Source organism: Eupeodes corollae, chromosome 2, assembly GCF_945859685.1.
Source record: "Eupeodes corollae chromosome 2, idEupCoro1.1, whole genome shotgun sequence".
In the NCBI taxonomy this organism is placed as follows: Eukaryota; Metazoa; Arthropoda; class Insecta; order Diptera; family Syrphidae; genus Eupeodes; species Eupeodes corollae.
This window is the reverse complement of record NC_079148.1, coordinates 7,280,633-7,301,526: the sequence shown is the minus strand read 5'-3', so window position 1 is coordinate 7,301,526 and position 20,894 is coordinate 7,280,633. Positions and strand designations below refer to the sequence as shown.

The 20,894-nt window shown below is 35.4% G+C and overlaps 2 protein-coding genes across 3 annotated transcripts; one reads left to right on the top strand and one right to left on the bottom strand.

Annotated features, from left to right (window-relative positions):
• Window positions 1-11,946, bottom strand: LOC129947291 (protein ILRUN). Of its 2 annotated transcripts, XM_056057801.1 has the most exons (5): window positions 11,740-11,946; window positions 11,413-11,665; window positions 10,902-11,330; window positions 965-1,260; window positions 1-888 (listed from the first exon to the last, which is right to left on the bottom strand). In XM_056057801.1, exons 3-5 carry the CDS (start codon window positions 11,264-11,266, stop codon window positions 746-748), a joined length of 804 nt encoding a protein of 267 aa, XP_055913776.1. In that variant the 5' UTR covers window positions 11,267-11,330; window positions 11,413-11,665; window positions 11,740-11,946; the 3' UTR covers window positions 1-745. The 2 variants fall into 2 exon arrangements, with proteins under 2 accessions (XP_055913776.1, XP_055913775.1); XM_056057800.1 differs by having other exon boundaries at window positions 11,413-11,946.
• Window positions 11,947-14,053: 2,107 nt separating this feature from the next.
• Window positions 14,054-15,713, top strand: LOC129945847 (uncharacterized). Its single transcript, XM_056055780.1, has 3 exons — window positions 14,054-14,398; window positions 14,457-14,612; window positions 14,673-15,713. The coding sequence occupies exons 1-3, from the start codon at window positions 14,386-14,388 to the stop codon at window positions 15,500-15,502; spliced, it is 999 nt and encodes a 332-aa protein (XP_055911755.1). The 5' UTR covers window positions 14,054-14,385; the 3' UTR covers window positions 15,503-15,713.
• The last annotated feature ends 5,181 nt before the right edge of the window (window positions 15,714-20,894 follow it).

Genomic DNA, 20,894 nt, shown 5'->3' with positions numbered 1-20,894 from the left:
TCATTTTCATGATTTCAAATTTAAAACGAACAAAAAGAAAAAAACCTAAAAAAAGAGTACATTATGAATTAAGTTCAAATGAAAATACAAAAAAAAGAAAATTTGAAGTCATACAACGACCAACACACATAGGAAAACTCTAAAAACGATATAAAATTACAAATGAAAATTTAAAAAAATAATACGATATTTTTTACAGGTTTTGTTTAAATTTCAATTAAAAACGAATGAAATCGAAATCACTACTTTTTTGATATAATATTTTTGTTTTGTTATTGTGTTCAGTTTAAAAATTGTTTAAAAGAATAAACTAAAAAAAAACTTATATTCTAAAACCAATTATTATGTATTTATGTGTAGTGTATGTATAATGTGTAATATTGTGTTGAAATATTGTTTATGCAATAAAGAACTTGCACATCAAATATAACGGATGAATATATATAAATTGTATATTTTATTTTTGTTTGTTTTTGTTTTTAAATGGAAAAGAAATATTTACTTATTTATTTCAACAATTTGTTTTGTTTTTGTTTCTTTTAAATTTAAATTTAAAATTAACCAAATGGATATTCATCATTTTGATAACAGAATTAATTAGAATTAGAATTTTGTTTTGTTTAAATGGGAAATTCCAAAATAGATTTACAAGTTATTTCTTCAATATTTTGTTTATATAATTAATATAATAATATGCAAGTGACACATAGCGCCCAACCTAACAACCTAAAGACACGCAGCACGCTCATTCCATATTAACCATTATCACAACATTGACTTGGGGAAAACTCTCAGGACTCATTGAATTGGATGTTCGTAGCTGTGCCATTCGATCGGCTAAATCAGCAGCGGTATCACAGGTGCCAGGTGGTATCATCCATATTGTTTCTTTTTTTTTTTAATATATAACAAACAATTTATATTAAAGAATGAAAAACAAAATAAAAACAATTTTAAAACTTACCTCCAAAATACCAACCATTTGGGGTACATAGCCTCCACATAATGGCAGGATTCGTTGGGGGTATGTCAGCAACTATGTCACATGTGTCACCAGGTCGTATCACTGGAACTTCAATTTTTCGTGTTTGATTTGGAGACATTAGAAAACATCCATTTGGCCAATCTTCGTTGCCATCGTTTTGCAGCTTCCATGCTTGTTTTAACTCCGAAGGACGTGATTGTGCTATTATCTTCATGGATGGTAACGTTTGCATGTTGCAAAAGTCCAGGAAGCAACCGATCGCCGTTTGGAGATTCCTGAAATAAATATTTAATCAAATTTACTCATTTTTTTTTAAATTTTATTTTTTATTGGGTGGAAGTTTTTTGAAATTCGGATTTGAAAAATACCAGTTAAAGGACAGCAAAGTGGTTTGAGTTTGAAAAAATTGCAGTCCAAATAGAAGTTAGGTAACTTTAGAGGGTAGTTAACCATCTTTCTTAAGTTTATAGGGTCGTTCTGATTTTTGAATTATTTTGGTTCTCTGATTGACCTTTTATGATTTTTTAAATTAGGATTGAGGCTGACGGATGCAGGAAAGCACGAAAATAGGGTAAGCACACTACTGCGTAAATTAGCGAACGCAGTATCAGCAGTATACAATATGATATTGACATATCATTAGAATATTTCTTTCTCTTCTTTTTGGACACATTAAGTTTGTATTTATATTTGTTTAAGCCCAAATTTGTAGTCAGGCAAAAAGAAATAAGGTCAGAACAAAGAGGTATGCGAAACTTTTAAGAACAGTTGTTGTACATAATTGTTAACTGGGCTGCATAATTGTATCGTGAGCCAATTCTTGACGATGCTGTTTGTTCGTAGACCACGGGCGTGATAATTAGTGCGTATAACTGTCAGCCCGGAATTATTGGATTCGATTCCTGCCATATAAAATTTTTGTACGTGGGCACAGTCCTTGCAAGAGGCCTTCAACAGCAATTCTTGTGATGAATAGTGTTTTATAAAGTTGGCCTTCATCCCTGAAATGACTCGCACACAGGGATGGTTGAGAGTTGTAAGTCACTAGGTCCTAGTTCTCTAAGGATTGTTGAGCAAACAAATTTATTTATTCAGTCGGTTTATTCTACTCTAAGTGTTCTTACCTTGCCTTCAAGTATTGTAATTGTAGAAAGAGTTATTATTCTTTCATGAAAGCAATAAAAACAACATTTTAGAAACAGGTGATATTCCAAATCATTTTAAGGAAGCTCTTAAATTTCCTATGCACAATAAAGGAATATCTTTTCTCAGTTTATCAAATAAAATATGTACAATCATATTTAAAATAGAATTGGAAAGTAGAAAAAAAGCCCAAAAATAATTAGTGAGTTACAATAACATATTTGCTTTCAAAATATGGCCAGCAACGAAGTAAATCATAATATGTGGAAATCAATCTTGTGAATACCTTCAATTAAAACTGTGAAAAAACTGTTTAGGTACTTTATGAAAAGATTTGTTGCGTTACTTAGCACAATGCTAAATTATATTATAGATATTGGAACGGGATTATCTTATAAGAAAGTTAAAATTCCAGCTTGGCATATCTAAATGTAAAAATTCTAGAGATATTGATAATGGCGTAAAACAGTCAAAAGTAAAATCGTATAAATCTTTAAGGTATTCCCAATTACTGTGGAATTGTGATTATTTTAAAAGTGGACGATAAATATATAGAGCTGCGGTAAAAAAAATAGCTCCACTGCTTTTTATACAAATTAAACCTAACAAAATAATAACATTTCTATTTTTTTATAAAAATTATTTGTCTTAAACAAGTGTCCATTTCACTAATATTTAGTTGAATAGCCTTTGTTGGCTATAACGGCTTCACATCGCCTGGTCATGGAATTGATCAAGCTTTGGCACCTTTGGAATGAAAAACTCTCCCAAGACATCTTAACTGAATCTCAGAGTGACTGATTACTCGTTGGATTAATTTGGGAGACATTTCTTCAGCCAGTCCATAAATTTCCAATGAGGTTTAGGTCAGAAGATTGCGCTGGCCATTCCATTACATTAATTAAGTTGTCCGCAAACCATTTTTGTGCCTTTCTGCTGGTATTTTTGGGGTCGTTATCCTGTTGGAAGACCCACAAAAGCGGCATTTCCTCCTCTTCATAAGGGAGCATAACATTTTGGAGAATTTCAACATAAACATGTTCACCCATACTTGTCTTTATCCAATGTATGGGACCATCTCCATTGTATGAAAAAGATGCCCATACCATTATACTTGCTCCCCCATGCTTTACAACTTTGGTTGTGAATTTGGGGTTATATTCCGCTTTCAAGGTCCTTCTCACATAGGAACGAGACCCCTTGCCTTCAAACATCACGATTTTACTCTCTTCCGACTATAAAATATTAAATAAAAGCATTTAAATGCCATTTCTCAGTTGGCCAATTTAAATGATTTTTTGGCAAAATTTAAACTATTTTTGCATGTTTTGCAGTCAAAAGAGGGACTTTTCGTGGACTGCATGCCTTCAAAATTGTTTTCCCTCAATCTAAGTCGAATAGTTTCCACGCATGCTGTTATATTTAATTCCTTTTTGAGCTTAGTTGGAGGCTTGAAGAGATTTTTCTGGCTTTTTTTGAAGAAGGCGTCTGATGGCATTAGTTGTCATTGCAGCTTTTCGTCTACGAGTTTCACCTTTTTTTGAGCACCCCACTAAACGCCGAACTTCACTGTAGGATTTACCTTCTGCAATAAGTTTTTGGATGAAAGCTCGTTTCTCGTCCGTGCAGTGTTTGTCCGCGACCCATCTTTGTTTTTTTTAGTATTCAATAAGACAATCAAAATGTGATATTTATATACCTTAAAAAATAATAATGAAAAAAGTATTTTTCTTGCGGAAACTCCGATCGGTGCTATTTACTTTACCGACAATATGGCCGCATAGAAAAAGAACCGTTATCATTCTAAAAACAGAGTTGCACTAGAGAGAGAGAGAGATAACACTTCAAGCAATAATATATTACGGTAAAGGCCATAAATATTTCGCTGATTTTTTTTATGTTAGAAATAAAACTTTGACTATTGGTGCTATTTTTTTTACCGGCACTGTAAGTGCATAGTAGAGTTTATAGCATTTTCAACTAAAAATTTTGAACTAATTTCATCGATATTCAATAAGAGGAGAGCATGTTCAGCTTAATTATATTCCTTATCGACTTGAACTTGATCTCCACATCTACTGCAATCTATATAACTTCGAAGACCGTGAAAATAGTATCCATTTCATTGGAAGATGCCCTCGTTTAAAGAAGAAAAGACGACTATAATAATGTAATAATAAATAAACAGCATGAGCTCTGCGTCAGTATGGCAACAGCTGTATTTATAAAAGTCTCTTATGTTACTCAATTCGCACAAAAAATGTCAGAGGAGCAAAAATGAGTATTTTTTTAAATTCAATTTATTTATAATCGTAATATATGTATGTATATATATTATTTTCTTTTCTTAGCTGTTATTATTTATGTATATCTCAAAGGTGGGCAGAATCTGTGCCAAACTGTTATGAATACAAAGAGACTTACTTGAAATATAGACTTAGTCATCCGAAATGGGTTTAAAATGACATTTTTGGAATATATTTATTGTTGGCAACGCCATAATTATTACATTTTATTGATATTTTGACATTTATATTACTTTTCATTCATTCTTACTTCTTATTTTTTCTTTTTAATCTGAACCTTTGTACCAGCTAGACGCAATAAAACACGTGAATTAAATATATTGCATTTCTTAATAATTTATTTTCTCTTTTGAACAGAATAATTTGTGTGATCACAAGAGATCACAACATTCACTATTGCTTCCTTTATCGAAGCCCAAATCTAGACAGAGTATCAACTTCTCGTGAATTTGATGCTTTGTCTGATTCCATCCAAAGAATTGTTTCGTCCTATCCTCGCACTGAAATCGTTATTACGGGCGATTTCAATGTACACAATTCTTCATGGCTTCAACATTCGGGCCAGTCAACACCAGAAGGAGTGTGTGCTGAGATCTTCGCTGAGTTAAACCTCCTAACTCAGCTGGTCAACGAGCCCACTCGAATATCGGACGTGGTAGGTCGAGCAGAAAACACTCTTGACTTGTTTCTTACCTCTGACCCTGGTAAGTACACTATTAGTGTCCTAGCTCCTCTAGGCAATCTGACCATTGTGTCATATCAGCAAATTTCTCGTGTAAAAACTCTCCAGTTAAAGAAAGAGCTCCTAAGAGAACCGTTTGGCAATACGAGAAAGCCAACTGGGTCGGTCTCAATAATTACTTCAGGATCTTTAACTGGTCACTATGCTTCCTCGATAGTGACGTTGACGCCAGCGCTGATATGATCACAAGTTTGATTCTCCTGGGAATGAGAACTTTTATCCCGAATAGGGTTAAAAGCATCAGACCTAAGGAAAACGCATGGTTCGATGCGAGCTCTAAAGAGGTTATTAGGGTTAAGAAGGTAAGTTTCCGTTGTTTTAAAGCCAATCCAACTGAGGAAAACCGGAATAAGTTCAAGCAAGCCAGGAAGGCCTGCAACGCCCATATTCGACGGACCAAATTTTTGCATGACCAAAAATTACGGCAAAAAATACTGCAATGTCCCAAAGGCAGTAAAAATTTTTGGTCATTTGTAAAAAATATGAGGAATTCTTCCTCTTCCTCGGTTCCTACGCTCGTTGTGAATGACACTCCATTTGTTAGCTCCTTAGAGAAAGCAAATCTCTTTGCTAGGCAGTTCGCCGCCAATTCAACTCTGCCAGTGAGTGTTATGACTCCGCCTGTACTTGAGCGAGTTAATGATTCTATGGGGCAAATCTTTTTTCGCACTCGTACCGTCGCGAGGGTCCTAAAAGATCTTAACATACACAAATCTGCTGGTCCGGATGGTATCCCCGCTATTGTTCTGAAGAGGTGTTCTCCATTGCTGGCAAAACCACTGCGTAAGCTTTTTCATCTGTCCTACTCCTCAGGTCTCGTTCCGAGCGGATGGAAAACCGCATTTGTCCAGCCTATTCCCAAAAAAGGCGAATCTGGAAACGCTGATTAATTATCAGCTCAAGAAATATCTTGAAGAACGGAAGCTTCTCAATGACCGACAGTATGGCTTTCGTAGCAATAGGTCCACTGTTGATCTCAAGGTTCATCTCACCGAACAGTGGAACAAATCTTTACATAGCTTTGGAGAAAGTAAGATTATTGCACTAGATATTTCAAAAGCATTTGATAGGGTTTGGCATCAGGCTCTCTTATCGAAAATGCGTGCTTTCGGTTTGCATGAATCCCTCCTTCATTGGATTAGTAATTACCTTTCGAATCGTTCAATACAAGTTGTATTGGATGGATTCAAGTCTGAAAACCACAAAATAAATGCTGGTGTGCCTCAGGGCTCTGTTCTATCTCCAACACTCTTTCTCATTTTTATTAATGATCTCCTGTCTGCAACATCTAATCCAATACATTGTTTCGCTGACGATAGTACTCTTAGCTTTTCATATTCGTTTTCAGATTCACACCCCTCTTCTTCGGATGTGGAACTGCAACGACAAAATATGATAAGCTCATTAAATTCCGACCTAAACAGCATTGTACAATGGGGAAAAAGAAACCGCGTGGAATTTAATGCTTCGAAAACGCAATGCTGTCTTGTATCGTTAAAGCGAAATATACCCCCCCTGCCATTATCCATAAATGGCACTTGCATCGAGGAAACTGAACATCTGGATATTCTTGGTATGTGTATCACCAACCACCTTTTGTGGAACGATCACATACGCGATGTCGCCAAAAATGCCGCAAGATGTTTGGGTTTTCTAAGGCCATGCAAGAAGTTTTTCTCCCCCTCTGATCTGGCTGTTATTTACAAGTCTTATATACGTCCAAAGCTTGAGTATAACTCCCATATCTGGGCTGGTGCTCCTGCAACTTACTTAAGCCTCTTGGATAGTATTGAACGTAGAGCATTTAGATTGATTGGTGATATTACCATCATAAGATCATTTACGTCACTTGAACATCGTCGAAATGTTTCTTGTCTCACCCTGTTTTACCGTTATTTTAATGGTTTATGCTCTAGAGAAATAGCCAGCTGCATTCCTCCCCTTAAACAGTTCAACCGTAATACTCGCGCTTCTAGGAATGCTCATCAATATACCCTCGAGCCCATCTTCGGTCGTACTGTCAAGTATAGAGATTCGTTCTTTAGCCGTACTATGCGAATATGGAATGCCTTACCACACTCTGTCTTTCCCAGCTATTGCAATATTCAGGAATTCAAAACCAATGTGCACCGACATCTCCTTTCAACCCCTCTCTCCCTTTCCTAGTGCTCACACTGTGTCTACATAATAAGGGTAATATATCCCCTTGAGTGTGCGCTTATTATAAAAAAAAAAAAAAAAAAAATTATAAACATTGTTCTAAAGGTTTTCATTTAAACAAATGTTCCTTCTTTTCAGTTTTTTTTATTTTCTCATCTATAATATAAAAATAAGTCGCGTTTTCCTTCCTGAAGCTATAACTCCAGAACGCACGAACCGAGAACCGATTCCACGGTTTTGAATTCGTTGGAAAGGTCTTGGGCCCCGTGAGGAGCAGACAAAATTCAGGTAAAATTTCAACAGAAAAGCGGTGAACTCCGTTTAGTTTCCCATTGAAAGCTATTGTTAAAATTCCGATTTGTGGAATTGAAAATTTTTAAATTTTTTGACGTTTCAAGGGCCCTATATTCTAAACCATAGCTTACTTTTGGGAACCTCTGGCCATAAAATAACCGCCAGAGTATTTCAGCAAAAACTCGAGGATATAATGGATTCAGTTGTTTTATCAAATGCTTATAACAAATACAAACACGACATATGTGAAGATGTCTTACATCGCTTGCGCATTCGAACCTATAATCCCGACATAAAAATAACCGATGAAATCTAAAATGCAGGAATGATTCTGATTGAGGATCAATGCTTGACTATTGAAAACAAGCTACTGATTATTATCGAGAATTATCGAGAGCTGCAATACAATGTTGATACATTGAAGGAATTCGTTCAAAATAATGTGCCGTTGCTGAATAAACAGCAAAAACAATACGAAACATTAATGCAAGCGGTGGACGATAATACTGGTGGTCTATTCCTCCTGGACGCACCTGGAGGAACAGGGAACACAATTGTCATGTCTTTGATTTTGGCCACTATTCGATCAAGATGTGACATAGCTTTGGCGTTAGCATCATCAGTCGGAATTGTGGCAACTCTTCTAGATGGCGGTCGTACTGCACATTCTCCGCTTAAGTTGTCACTCAATTTAAACATTATTGACACTCCAACATGCATTATTTCCAGTGCAATGGGAAAATTGTTGATGCAATGCAAGCTCATTGTTTGGGATGAGTCCACAATGGCACATAAGAAATTGAACTTGAAGCATTTAACTTCACACTGAAGGTTCTTCGACGAATAAACAACACCTTTGGCGGCTTGATAATATTGTTGGCAGGCTATTTCAGGTTTTCAAGCTTGACTGAAGACATCACTTTTGTGGAATAACGTAAAAACAGTATCGCTAACCACTAATATGAAAGTTCAACTTCAAAATGATCAAAGTGCTGCACAATTTTCCAAACTATTGTTAGCTGTTGGAAATGGAAAAGTACCAAAGACTTTTGCCGATTTGTAGACTCTCAATTAGCGCGACTTATGCCGAATTTGATTTAGGCAATCATTATTAACGGAAAGTACGCAGGTGAAAATGTATGTATTCCTCGAATAGTAATGATTCTGGCTGATCTTCCGTTTGACTTCAACCGATTATAACAATTAACAAGTCGCAAGGCCAAACGCTACCCTCGGCATGATGGTTAGTGCGTTTGACTGTCATGCCAGAGGTCTTGGGTTCGATCCCTGCCTATGCCAACTATTCTTTTCACGGGTACTGCCTCTTGCGAGGAAATGACAAATTCTCCAAGAGTAACTCTTGTCATGAAAAAGTTCTTTCTCAAATTAGCCGTTCGGATTCGGCATAATTATAAACTGTAAGTCCCCTCCATTCCTGACAACATTACTCGCACACAGGAATGGTTGAGAGTTGTAAGTCACTAGGCCCTAGTTCTCACCTGTTTGTTGCGCCACCCAGTTTTTAAGGCCAAACGAAGGGATAAATTTAGAAAATCATTGTTTTTCACATGGGCAGCTATGCGTTGCGTGTTCACGAGTTGGGAAACCATCCGCTTTTTTTGTGTTAACGTAAGAAAAAAAAAAAAACAAAAAATGTGGTTTACCAAAGAGCACTTCAATGAAACAGATAATTTGCGGACAAGTATAACGCTTCGATTCAGTACTTACTTTGGATTCGTTTTCGTGTTTTTACTTACAGAAGTTCAACTAAATTACATTTCATATTTGTAATCGAAATGAATTCATTACTGTTGTGAAATGAAATAAAATTTTACCTTTACTAATATAAAACAAAAAAATAATTTTTCTTCATCTTTTAATCCCCAAACGAAATGTTACAAAAAACGAAGCCATCTGGTGGCGAAACGGAGTTCGTCGGGTTTGCTAATTTCTGCTAAATTGGTCGCATTCCCAAAGCTAGTGGCTACTTAGTCAAGGGATTCTGATTGGCTAAATCCAACTGCAAAAATTTCCCCTTCGGCTTAGTGTAAAAAAATCGGCTACAAAGTTATTGGAGAATGATTTTGACGTTTCACAATCAGCTGCTCGGTAAAATAGCACGAGTTCAAAATGCAATAAATCGTTTAGTATTTAAATACATTCAAATTGTGTCTTAAATATGATTTTATTGCGTTTAAAAACACGAAAGATAAGTTAAATTTATCAAATCAAAAATGTTTTTCATTTTATATATTTGCATTTGTCAATAATATGACAGTTCCAAATTTAATAGATTTGTAGTGTAGTTTTGCATTCACAAAGCAAGTTGACTACGTAACCACTAGCTTTGTGAATGTGACCATTGTGTTCCATGTTTTCAAAAGCGGTTTCTTTCGCAAAGCTTAAAACAATATGTTTTAAAATATATGTTGACATATGTAGACATTTTTTCAATTTATCTAGATACTAATTATCAAATCAAAAGCTTTTAACAAATGATTTAATTTTTCATTTTGTAACCGTTTCCTTTATCATTTAAAACAATTGAGCATATTTAAGGTAAGAGGGCATGGGCAACAAAGTCGGCAATTACATACTTAGCCTTGGTCGAGCTAGCGCCCAAGAACACGATTTATAAAAATTATTAGGTACTAAATAGTCGGTCATTGGTCATTGATGTAAAAGTTGAAGTATTTTGGCATCTATTGACTACATGAAAATCAACCAATACTTTCATTTTGATGGTAAACTAGGTATCTCAGCTTATATCCTGACGAGACCCCATGTTTTACAGCTTTGTGCCAATACAATCACTAGGGCTAAGCTTTCCAACGACATGTATCTCATTTGTGGGCAGTAAGTACATTCTCAACCACCTCCAACAGATGCAGACTTAAAGCTTAAATGATTGTTGAGAGAGGTATCAAATATTTGAATCGATAAGTATAAAATTGCGGAAACTTCGACATTTCAGAATGCTGAAATTCTGCCTATTCTTCAATTTTAATTTAATTTAATTTGTTCAAATGACAAACAAATTACATTTTTGTTGTGATTTTACTGGAAAATATTGAACTTGATCTTACACAACTTGGAAAACTTTATCAACGACGACTTGCATAATTTGCATCAAGTTATTTGGAAGTGATAAATTTTATTGTCAGTCACTGACATTTTAAGCAAGTCATTGCCATTGTTTGTTCTTCTAGTCCAATGTATTCAACTATTACTTTGTGTAAGTACTTTAATAAATCTTCACTTTTTTACTTACCAATTACTCATCTCGAGGAAGAACCTTGCTGACTCCTTGTTCATTTGATTGTTCATTAATGTTTGGAATTGATTTATAAGATCCTCGTGATCCGTTGTGCCTAAGCAACTGAACTGCTGCAGCAAACACGAATCAATGTCCACCTCTGTCGATACTGGAGTTGGTGGCGGTGCTTCTATCGCTCCAACCGGCCTCCTTACTAACTCTTGCATCGGTGCTGTGGTATCGTTGAATCCATTCATTGGGAACGGCTGCACCGAAGGAAACACCAACTGAGGAGGATGCTGTTGCTGCTGTTGTTGTTCTTGAGATTGTATCTGCTGTTGCTGTTGCTGATGGGGGTCATAACTCTCGCTTATGTCCATTTTATTGCTTTTATTGTGTGGTTTGGTGTGTGTTTTGTTTCTGTTCGCTAGAACCTTAACTTATCTGTAATTTACATTCTTTTGTTGAGAATTTCCATTTTTCTAATATATAATGTAAAATAGACAAAGAAATTTCGCACACTTACTGCGTGTAATTATCGCCCGAAACTTTCTCGTTTTTTGTTCTTCTTTATCTAACTTAGCACGACTCGAGTCGAGGACAGGATAGAACAGCAAAAAGGAGCGACAATTCAGAATAATAATAAAATAAAATTAAAACAAAAAGAAATAATATACACTTTTTGGAAGAGTTCTCTAGTTGGATATTTTTGGTTCGGTTCGGTTCTGTGTCGCTGTCGTTGTCGCTGTAGCTCTCTCTCGGTGTCTCAATGTCTCAAGCTTAGTGTTTTTAAGTGACCAAACAAAAATATTGAAATAAACAAAAATAAAAATAATATTATGTATTATTTCACCACACTTTTGTTGATAGCGTTAGTAATTGATAAAATTGTTGTTAAATTGAATTCACTCGGAAGAAGTTGGACTTCCTTCTTTTTTCTTTTTTAAGTTAAACAAAAAAGGAAAAAGGAAAATGTTACAACAAAAAGTTATCAGCACACAAAATAATGACACTTCTTTGGGAAACGGGTGCTCTAGCTCTTCTTCTTATAATTTATATTTTTACATATAGAATTTTCCATTCTTATTGACATTTGTTGGAAAATTGATGTTTGTGAATGATTCTCGTCCATTTTGTTATTGTTTGCCTTGGATAAAATATATTCTTCTCTGTCTGACATGGGGTATTTTTAGTGTGTAAATTAATGTAGTTGGTTGTAATAGAAGTGGAAGAAGAAGTTCGTTTATGACTGTCATTCACAATAACGCATTCTTGTTTGGATTTCTCTAATTTGAAAACAATAATACAGTAGAATCTCGAGTATATAAACCAGTTTTGGGCCTATTTGGGGAGATATTCTATTCTGTCATGAATTCTCATATACAGAAACACAAACTAACAAAAAATCTGTTTGAATTTTAATTCTAATTGGTATTTAGAAATTTTGTATATAATCTGTCTTGAATCGTCTGGTCAAATTCTTTTAAGAATAAAATAATAAAAGTCTCAACTTTCCATTACCGGAGCACGAATTTCGGCAAGCGTTTTTTTTTAATTGATGTATATATATGCAAATAGTACCCTTGGCATGATGGTTAGTGCGTTGGACTGCAATGCGAGAGGTCTTGGGTTCGATCTCTGCCTATGCCATCTAAAGTTTTTTTCACGGGTACTGCCTCTTGCGAGGAATTGACAAATTCTCCAAGAGTAATTCTTGTCATGAAAAAGGACTTTCCCAAATTAGCCGTTTGGATTCGGCATATAAACTGTAGGTCCCTTCCATCCCTGCAATTATTCGCACATCGGAATGGTTGAGAGTTGACTGTAGCCCCACCTTATTTATTCTGATATGTGCAAATAAATAATAATTATAGCAATTTAGGCATGATCTGATCCATTCAACATAGACGAAGAAAGCCAACAATCCCGTCCTCCTGACTTAGACTAAGTAAAGATTGCGATATCTTAGCTGTCTAATAAAGCCGCTGGAGCGGATGGCAGGATGACCATGGAGAATTCACGCTGCTCCATAAAACAACTTAACAGAACCTTTCGATGTCAAAAATGGTTTTAGACGAGGTGATGCGCTGTCGTGTGATTTTTTTTAACATCGTGCTTCAAAGAATAGTGCAAAACTCACACGTCAACACTAGAGGCACTATCTTTTAAAAGTCTGTCCAATTAATAGCATAAGCTGATGACATTAACATAATCGGAAGAACTCAGCGTGATGTCAATGGGGCTTTTGTTAGTATTGAGGCAGAGACGCTAAAATGGGTTTAACGGTTAATGAGTGCACAACAAAGTACATGCTGTCGTCTTGGTCAAAACGTCACCATCGACAGACGTAACTTTGAGGTAGTCAAGGACTTCGTCTTCCTAGGCTCCGCTGTAAGCTCTTGCTAACAGCTGTTTCTTTGGGCTAAGAAAGCAATTGAGTGACAAAGGTCTCTCTCGAAGGACCAGAGTGTAGCTATATAAGACCCTTATCATCCCCATCCTGCTAAAAGCATCTTATGTCGGTTTAAGAGAAAAGTTATTCGTGTGATCTACGAATCGATCAGTTTGCATCGAAGGGGAGTGGAGGAGAAGATGGAACGAAGAGCTGTACGGTCTGTATATCGACGTAGACTTAGCCAGAACAGAAGGGTTAAAGTCCAACGATTAATTGGCAGGTTGGAGACCAATACTCCGACCCAGAAAGTCTTCGAGTCCACACCCACAGGACTGCACAGTAGAGGAAGACCGCGGATCAGGTGGCACAGGTTGATTTAAAAATAAACACATATTATTATTTTTTAATGATCCTAATACTGGTACCATTTGATAAAAAAAATATATGGTAAAAAAATATATTGAGACACTTTTTGCTTTCCTCTTATGGGAAATACATTTAACGTCAAATCGAAAAAAAATCTATCTTCAATTGAAAGTCCAAAGGTTGACTGTCAGGTGCCGTGACTTCATGTGTTTAAGTCTCGGGTTTATGGAGACTGAAAGATAGTACTAATTCCGGATAAAATTTAATTATATCCATAATTGATAAAAACCGAATAAATGGTTATAACTTTTGTCTCGTTATTTTGGAAATATTAAAATTACAGCATCAACTATTGTGAATGATTCTACAATCTGCATCCAACGCCAAGGTTAACAACTGTCAAAACGTAACGTCACGATATGAAAAATGGAACCTCCTCACTCATACGAACCGTCAAAATCACAAATTTTCACAAACAAAATTCTTTAATTTGATAATTTTCATTTCAAATGAAACAATAAATATAATAATAAATAAAAATAAATTGAAAATAAACTTAATCACATCACAAAAAACAAGTAAAATCCATTTGAATCGGAGCGTAACGGCCAAAACCGCCAGTAACGAGAACCGAATACGGAAATATCAACAACGAGTAGAAAAACATCAACTCGACACACGATTAGAATCGAGTAAAAATTACTATTTACTTTATTTGCTACTAATTTTCAAAAAACCATGAAAATGCAAGGTATTTAAAAATCGAAACTGTATTTAATCATTTTGAAAAAACAATCCAATCAAATTAGGAAGAAAAAAGGTCTTAGAAGAAGACCACGATGCTGTGTCGCATTTCATTTGGTGCGTCAGGAAGCGACCAGCTCTGTACAACTACAAACTCCCCAGAGAGCAGCGTAGACGTGCGGATGTCGCCCGGATATGGCAGGAACTTGCTTCTGAAATTGGTAAGTATAAACTTTTAAATTTAAATAAATTTGATGAGGTTGTAATGGGCGAACTGTTAGGTAATATCACAGCTGTTGAATGCCGAAAGAAGTGGAAGAATCTTCGCGACACATACCACCAGTATCGCCTGCGAAAGCTCAAATACAAAGAATGCCTAGAGAAGTGGCGATACACTGCTGATTTGTCATTCCTCACAGATATCTATCAACCCAAATTGATATCCGAGCGCGCCAACTATCTGAATTCTTCCAAGACCAACAACAATCACAACACAATTCAGGAAGTTAAGACATCAGACATCTCGTCGCTAATCGAACTCGATGAGGAAACCACCCAGGACAGTCAGTCCTTGCACAAGGAATACATAATTGACCAGAATGACTTCGATGATGAGGACATCGAGCATGTAAGCGAAATGGATGAGAATGAGATGCAATTCTGTGAGGTAACTGATGGAGGACATGCCAGGAATGTTGAAGCCGTAGGCGATGATACTAGTTATGGCGAAGTTTATCTCTACGATGAGACAGAGACTAATGGTGTTGCAGTTGATTCTTTGGTATTGCCTACAAATCAGCCGACAGATAGTAAGGAGAATATCTTAAAAAAACCCTCCAGCAGCAGCGGATGCACAGCCGTCTATGTAGGGGAATTGAGTGCAGATCATACACAGCTGGCATCGCCTTCGCAGCCGCTGCAGCCTTCGAGTGAGTGTCTGACAATAGGCGATAAGAAGGACGAATTGGATTTGTTCTTTCAGTTTTTAAAAACAAAAATACAAAATCTACCGAGTGTCGATATAACTGCGATTCAGATTGAATTTTTGAATGCGGTGCTGCGGAGAGAAGCAGCCAATTACGAAAAAGAGGCAAATACTAATTTAAAATAATCCTTGAAATTTGGAATATAAACATGTGTGTAGGTTCATAGGTCTATTTTACATTATACATTTTTGTTTCTCTTAAACTTATCATTTAAATTGAGCCAATTTGCTTTAAGCAAAAACTGACACAAAACTAAACAATTATATTTTGATTAAACTTGTTTGTATATATTTAAGAATAAAGGTAAGTAAAATATTAACTTTTTTCAATAAATTATGGAAATTATTACTAAAGTTGATCTTTTTCTCATATATAACAGAAAAAAGTTCTCGATTGTATCGACATGGTCGAAGTTAGAAAAAAATCGTTAATTCACTAAAGGAGGCACGGTAATTAATTTCATTTACTTATTTTAAATTTGATTTACTTGTACAACAAGGCATAATATCTTACAAACTAATGTTAAGTATAGTAAAGGGTGTCCCAAAATGAACGCAAGATTTAAATTTGCAGACATTAAATTTTAAACCGTAAAAAAAAAACAAATCGACAGTTGACAGTTCCTTGGGGTCTCCATTGAACATATCCGATGACAGAACTGTCATCAGATAATCCAATAGAGACCAACAATCCAACATCCAGTCCATGATCCGGTCATCGCAGTTTGGATTTTTCGAGCGGATCAAAATCCTGTCATCACATTTGACGTTTGTGTTGTATGTAGTGGTGAGCGTCTATTTACACACTCTTTTTGATATTAAAATTTCATTTCGCTTAAATTGTCGTGGAGTCGCTAAATTCATTAATTCAAAGTTATGTTTACTAGGCACAGAACAGCTTCAAAGCTTTCGACCGACATCCTACGAAATTTTTTATAGTCTGCACCGTCCTCCCATAGTAAGTCCTTCTGTAAGTTCGCAAATCATGAAGTTCTCTTATTTTGAGAAATGAATTCACCCAAAACCTGTGTTATCTTTAATCCTCTTGAATAGCTGTTGTAGTTCCTCCAGCTTCTTACCAGCATTAATCATTTTTTTAAAGGGTTAATTTTTGTTTACTCAAATGCATTCTTTTGTTTTGTAAAAAAAACAATAACTACCGACACTAAAGGTAAATCAACTAAAAAGTAAACAACATATTAACCGTTTCTAATGTCAAATGTGTCATTTAAGGTTGCTCATGGTTCAATCTCGTGTTGGATAGGATATCTTCGATAAGTGCATTTTTAGATATCTTGTTGAACGAGTTGGATAGCTGTATTCAGATAGCTTACAAAAAAATATAAATAACTTTCAGCTTCGAAGTCAAAATAGATCATAATTACCTTCTAGAATACGGAGGCAAATAGCTTCTTCTTCAGAAAATCCTCAAATACAACTTCAACTTACATTTTGTGTCTTTTTGTTTACCAACAAATACTAAAAGCAGAAATCAATTTTCAAGTTTCTTGAAATTCAACCGTATGTTGAATCAGCTGTTCCCAGAATTTGTGTTTTCAGAACTTTAAATAGTTTTTTTTCTTTTTAAATTCAATAAAACCAAATAAAAGATATAATATGATTGATATGTATATACATATTTGTATTTAAATACCGAGAGATTCATTTGAATTAAAATTCTTTTGTCCTTACCGAGCAGCTGATTGTGAAACGTCAAAACCAGTGTGCACTAAATTTGTAGCCGAAATTTGCACACTACGTCGGAAGGGAAATTTCAACTACTTTTGTAGTTAGATTTAGCCAATCAGAATCGCTTGACTACGTAGCCACTAGCTTTGTGAATGAGACCATTCTTGGATACCTTTTTTGAAATCTCTGCTGTCTTTGATTAGCTGTTATTTTACACGTAAAACACTAACAAAAAGGTATCCGGATACCCTATCTGTCTGATATTGAACGCAGCCAATAAGCCAAGTAAAAAAAAAACAATGGATTGCGGAAGAGAAGCTGGATTGGATCTTACTCTTGTGGATCCCGTAGAGATACATATATATTTAAATAAGTATAAGTAAGTATATTTCTCTATGGTGGAGCCTCAGGGTTAGGCTTAGTAAAAATGGAGCGTTACACACGCTGTTGTGTCATATTATATAAATATGTAATTTTAAAATAATGAAAGCTTGGTGGTCGCAGTTAAAAAGTTATATACAAAATTTAGTAACCTTCATCTTGATGAGTTTGTTAATCGCCAAAATTGGCGCTTTAGGGGCACTGAGATCTCACATTAGATTGTTGAAAAACAAATGGATTTATAACGTATCACTGTTTGGTGTCAATTTTGGGTTAGAGAAATAATTTGACAACACTTTTTTGAAAAGGAAATTGCTTAAGCAGTGACTGTTACTTTTGATCGATATTGTGATATGATTTATTTATTTATTCAGCTTAATACAAGCTAGAACTTAACTTAACACTAGCTTAACATTTTTTTCTTTTAAGTTCTTGTTATCAATTTTCAACATTAATTCATGTGGGCCCTAGGCCCACATAAAAGCTCTTTAATGTACAAGAATTAACAATTTTGATTTTATTAGACTTAAAATTAAAAGGGACGAGGAATTCGGACTCAAAAAGGGAAAAAGTAAAGTATAAATTTAAGATGGGATTTGGAAATGTTAAAGTCGAAGACTAGCATAGCAGCGTTGCAGTGACGAAGAATTCTGAACATTGGTTCAAAGTGCCCGTAATTAGTGCGGTAATGAGGGATATAGAAAAGGGAGACAGATCGCAGATTTCGAGGGTTGGTGTTAAGATGAATATCACTCTGGAGTGCTGCGGACCTATCAGTTTTAGTTGATCGGCATAATGAGGCAAGTTGGATGTATCATCCCAGGGGAGGCCACGTAAGGCAAATCGAACGAAACGTCTTTGAACATTTTCTATTCTGAGTGAATGGTTTTCATAAAAGTTAGATTATACTTGGCATGCATATTCAACATGAGCACGGACTAGGGAAATTTAAAGCGCTTTAGTTACATAGGAAAATTCTTTTGACCATCTCTTAATAAAACCGAGAGATCTATTAGCTTTATTAATAATTTGGTCAAAATGGGAATAGAAATTCAGGTGTTTGTCACACATAATACCAAGGTCTCTAATAGAATCGACCACGTTGAAGGCGTCATTAAAGAAGAAGTAAACTCTATGAGATGGGATTTGTTTTGCGCGAAAAGCAAATTATGCATGCACCAAACAAAAAATATATTAAGATCGTTTTGTAAAAGTAAGGAATCAGATGGAGTTAAGATAACCTTAGAAATTTTCTTATCATCCGCAAACAATAGAATATATGAGTTTTTTTTTAAATTTAAGGCTGACATAGTTAACAGATAAGACGAAGAGAAGGGGGCCAAGGTGACTACCAGAAGTTGCATGTATAAGACTGGAGACTGAGTTACGGAAAAGGACTCTATAATTTCTATTCGCAAGATAGGAGGTTATCCGTTTATAAATATAAAAGTAAGGATAAGAGTGTGAGAATGGATGAAAATTGGATACGCGGGTGTTTTGGCAGGAGGATCAACCATCGGAGTTCGAAAACCAAGACCCGGATGAGAGGGTTAAAAGAAATTTGTTTGTATGGAGGCTTTACAGAGATAGGAGAAGTTTTCCGTTTAAGCGACGAAAGTTGGTTAGAGAGAGAAAAGTTTGGAAAGATTTGTGTTTTAAGAGTCCAGTTGGTTTCAATATTTTTTTTGTGATTAGGTTTGGGCTTTTTAGATTTATTTAAATTATTATTGCTACTCATTCTTGAAAGCCGCATTCGACCACGTCGTATATACCCTCTTTGGTGATGAAACATCCAGTTATATTTGGAGGGAATCAGGAACTTGAATCTTCTTCCAGACAAGACATTCGCAGATATTGACACACAATTCTCGTTTAAAATAGGAGCGAATCCATGTAGCGTCAGCATATCCGGGACAATTATTCAGCACGAACCATGTGTTATTTGCAGATTCAAGCCTGCTAAGTCTAAAACTCCATTCGGATAACTTCCAGGAATGGCCACATTTGTTGATTATTTCGTCCTTCGCAATGATATTTACTGGGGTGGTTTGTTGCAGAGGGTCAGCAGCCAGGTTTGCTGCATGAATTTCATTACGAATATATACGTTATATCACACGACTGTATGCCGGGTTGTTTAATGATGTCGTAGAGAAGCTATTCAACTTTTTGTGATTTAACATTTAGGATTTCAAGCTCGCGATACACACTCGTATATTTCTGTTCTTGATTGCTTATGTCGTAAGTAATAGATATGAGTGCGGTTGAAACCCGAGAAAGCATACAATTAATGTTTTCAAATTCGTTAACGAGTCTAACGTTTGTAACACCACTCAATTGATTGGAAGATGGGGATAGCCGGGATGACGATCTTTGCAAACAGCAATCAATATCCGATTTCAGTAGGTTTACCTGGTCAGACAAGTTTTTTTTGTCAGATCGTTTGCCGACGAAGTTAGCACCTTAAACTTATCGTCAATGTCTAAACGAAGAGAATTCAACCCACCGATGACGTCACAGTATTGTTTTTCCAGAGAACGTATCGTGGAAAGGCACTGGTTGGACGATTGTTGACATTGGAGTCCTCAACACTATTGCAGACGTGATAAAATTTCTTGGAGAGATATGAAATTTGATTTTGGCAAACGGAATGTTCATTAGACAGAGATTCTTTAAGACATTGAATTTCAATCATATCATAATATCCGACACGGATATTTTATTGCATTCATCGCAATAAAACGCAAAATTGCGTAGATAGTCTTTCAGTTATACACTCGCCTTTCTGGCCAAGCCAGGTCGAGTTAGAATATCACAGGCGCTGCGAGTATGTTGATAGTTTTTTTTTTAAATTTGTATTTGTATGATAATTGTTTATTTATTATTAGGTGTCGGTAAAAAGGTGGCAAAAGGCAACTGGGGAGCGAAAAGAAAATGCGACTGCACTTGACGAAGGTTATATTTACAACATGATACATGATAATACAGTATGTCTGCGGAATTTGATGCGTTCAATCTTGGGTTGGATTGGCTTTCTTGGATAAATAAATCAGTTTTGGATCATTTGTTTTCTTACATGTAAAACATTAATAAAAAGGTATCTGCAATCATTGGATGATATTGATGTTACCTGGCCGATATGTAGCTTCAAAAAGACGGGTCCCTGCAAAACTGTTCTAATACTATATGAGAGACTTTTAGATTTCATTTTAAGGAATCATTTGATATCCAGGTCTATATAAAAAAGTCCACAACCACGTTGAAGATACTCAACTTTGCATCAACGATCAAATTTATTTCTTTATGCGGTCAAACCTTTACAGTACAATAATATAACATACGGCAATGTTAAATGTATCATTGAGTCTAACAAATGAAAATTAGTATCATGAGTGTTTAGTCATTTAACAGCTTTTTATTTTTATATTGATTTACTTAAAATGAAGGTAG